This window comes from Montipora capricornis, unplaced genomic scaffold, assembly GCF_036669925.1.
Source record: "Montipora capricornis isolate CH-2021 unplaced genomic scaffold, ASM3666992v2 scaffold_391, whole genome shotgun sequence".
Taxonomy (NCBI): domain Eukaryota; kingdom Metazoa; phylum Cnidaria; class Anthozoa; order Scleractinia; family Acroporidae; genus Montipora; species Montipora capricornis.
In genome coordinates, this window is record NW_027180124.1 from 47,501 (window position 1) to 50,000 (window position 2,500).

Sequence of the window (2,500 nt, forward strand, 5' to 3'; positions counted from 1 at the left end):
GGACTTCTGACGCTCGAGGGGTAGCAGTTCTTTTTAAGAGAGGTGTTGTTTACAAAATACACTCGAAGCTGTTAGACCCCGAGGGGAGGTACATAATTCTCAAAGCGGAGATTCAAGAAAATCCTGTGGTTCTGATTAATGTATGCGCACCGAACAAGAATACAGAGCTTACACTTTTTTTCACAGGAACAGGACTATATGTCGCTTGACTCAGTAGTTTTCGCACTAAAGTCATGTTTCAAAACCAAACACCAAAAAGTTCTTTTACTCTGCTGACTCAAGTTTATGTAGGGTTTACAAGATTAAAAAGCCTCCGGGTGACAAAAAACAATCTCGTATCCGGCCTGGGTGATGCTTTCTCGAGCTCCTTCCCACTGGGAAATAACCGGCGAATCAGCGTCGATTCCTTTCTTTACTCCTAGCACCGCTGCTTCCACACCTCTCGCTCTCAATTTAGAAATCTGATCATACATCAAAGCGTTCAAAGGTGAAACAACTAAAACTACAGACTTTGTTACCGACGTGGTTGCACGTGTTTCCTCTCTTTCCCTGAACAATCGAGGCAGAACTTGGAAAACTAAGGATTTCCCGTAGCCGGTAGGAAGAAGAGCAACTAAATCTTTCTTTAAATATAAACTTTCCAGGTAAATGACTTGTTTCACTTTCAAAATTATATCGTCATAGCCATCCGAAAGTGGCGCCTTCTGAACACATCTCAGAAACTCGAGCGCCATTTTGAAACCAACAATTGTTCAACTTCACCTTCCCCGGGATGGTATTTTATCGTCCTCTCGACCAAATGTACTTGAGTACCCACCCACCCTGCGGTTTTGGATGGATAGATGGTCAAGTGACCAGCCGCAACAAGGGTCTCTCTTCCAACGACCAAGGGTGGCGGGGAAGAGAGACCCTGGGAACGAGGTTGGATTTAGTCACTTTTCTTTGATTAGCTCCATGTAGCTCACATGAGCTTCCCTACATTTCAATGTAGCACACGTAAAATCATTCAACTTGACACCAAATTTTTCTTCCGACACGCAGTGAAGGTATAACATATATGCTGAAGAGCCAATGCCTTGACACCAAGGTCTGTTTGTAAACAGAACATGATAGTCTCCAGCACTGCTCACCTCTACATCGATTACGTCACGATTTCAGTTGATAATATAAAAGGAATCGTTATGCATCATGGGATACTATTCATTCCTCCTCTGGGTAAAGTCGATACAAATCAATCCTAAAAATTCGATTTATTTTACTTCCTGCAAAGTGTTCATTAGTCATCTACTCGTTTATTCCTTGCTTTAATTGCATTTCCTTCTCTGCGGTAAAAATCAAAGGCCTCAGGTCGAGTCCACTGCTCTTGTGGGTACAATACATGTTAATTACATCAACTACTTTGTCATTACATCACAGTCGCTGGTCGATGATGCCAAATTTGTTGCTCTGACGGTCGCTCTGACGGGTTTTGCTAAAAGCAGGCCCGCGGCCCAGCGGCCCGCGGCCCACGGCCCACCACGGCCCAGCGGCCTGGCGGCCCGAAGGCCCAGCGGCCCGCGGCCCACGGCCCGCGACGGCCCGGTGGCCCGGCGGCCCGAAGGCCCGGAGGCCCGGTAGTTTTTCTACCCAGCGGTAAATCCGCGCCCATGCTCAGATTTGCATCGGTTTGGGGGCGCAAATGAAAGACTGTGAGTTTGAATTCGTTTACCATTTTAATAATCATTTCAATCGTTTTCGATCCTTTCTTTCGTCGCATGTTGCTAAGTGAAAAATGTTGTCATTCTCTGTTGTTTTCGTCTGTTTACAACAACAAACAGAAACCAGGATTCAAATGATTAAAATGGTAAACGAATTCAAACTCACCGTCATCCATTTTGCACGCCCAAACCCGATGCAGATCTGTGCATGCGCGTGGATTTACCGCTGGATAGAAAAACTACCGGGCCTCCGGGCCGCCGGGCCGCCTGGCCGTCGCTGGCCGTGGGCCGCGGGCCGCTGGGCCTTCGGGCCGCCGGGTCGCTGGGCCGTGGTGGGCCGTGGGCCGCGGGCCCCTCGGCCGCGTGCCTGCTTTTAGCAAAACCCAAGGAAAACTTGTCATATTTTTCATTTACTCTACCAAGGAAAACTTGTCAAGGAAAACTTGCTAGTGTGTACAGTCGGCAAGTTTTCCTTGACAAGTGGACTTGTCAAGGAAAACTTGCTAGTGTAAATGAGGCTTAAACGTTTGACCATGTCTTACCATAAGAAGGCTGTAAAAGCCTGGTTGTGTCTCCCAGGTTTTCAGCTTTCCTTCTGCTTCTTTAACGAGCACGGGATTTTGGCTGCAAGCCCTGCTCAACGTAAGCAATACTTTGTCTCTCGAAATATCGTTCATGCTGTTTTAATTAAGGATATTACTCAAGTTCCAAGGTTAGCCAAGCTTGCATGCATTTCTTGAGTGACATACATGAGGGGTTAATTAGAGGGCAACCCTAAAACCATGAATCCGGAATCCGGAATC

The 2,500-nt window shown here is 46.9% G+C and overlaps 1 protein-coding gene across 1 annotated transcript; it reads right to left on the reverse strand.

The window, feature by feature from the left end:
• Window positions 1-302: 302 nt before the first annotated feature.
• On the reverse strand, window positions 303-734 carry LOC138035446 (ATP-dependent DNA helicase RecQ-like). Its single transcript, XM_068882128.1, has one exon. The coding sequence runs from the start codon at window positions 732-734 to the stop codon at window positions 303-305; it is 432 nt and encodes a 143-aa protein (XP_068738229.1).
• Window positions 735-2,500: the final 1,766 nt, after the last annotated feature.

What these genes read in the sequence shown, in the direction of transcription:
- LOC138035446 (XM_068882128.1), bottom strand. Translation starts at nt 734, where the DNA reads ATGGCGCTCGAGTTTCTGAGATGTGTTCAGAAGGCGCCACTTTCGGAT.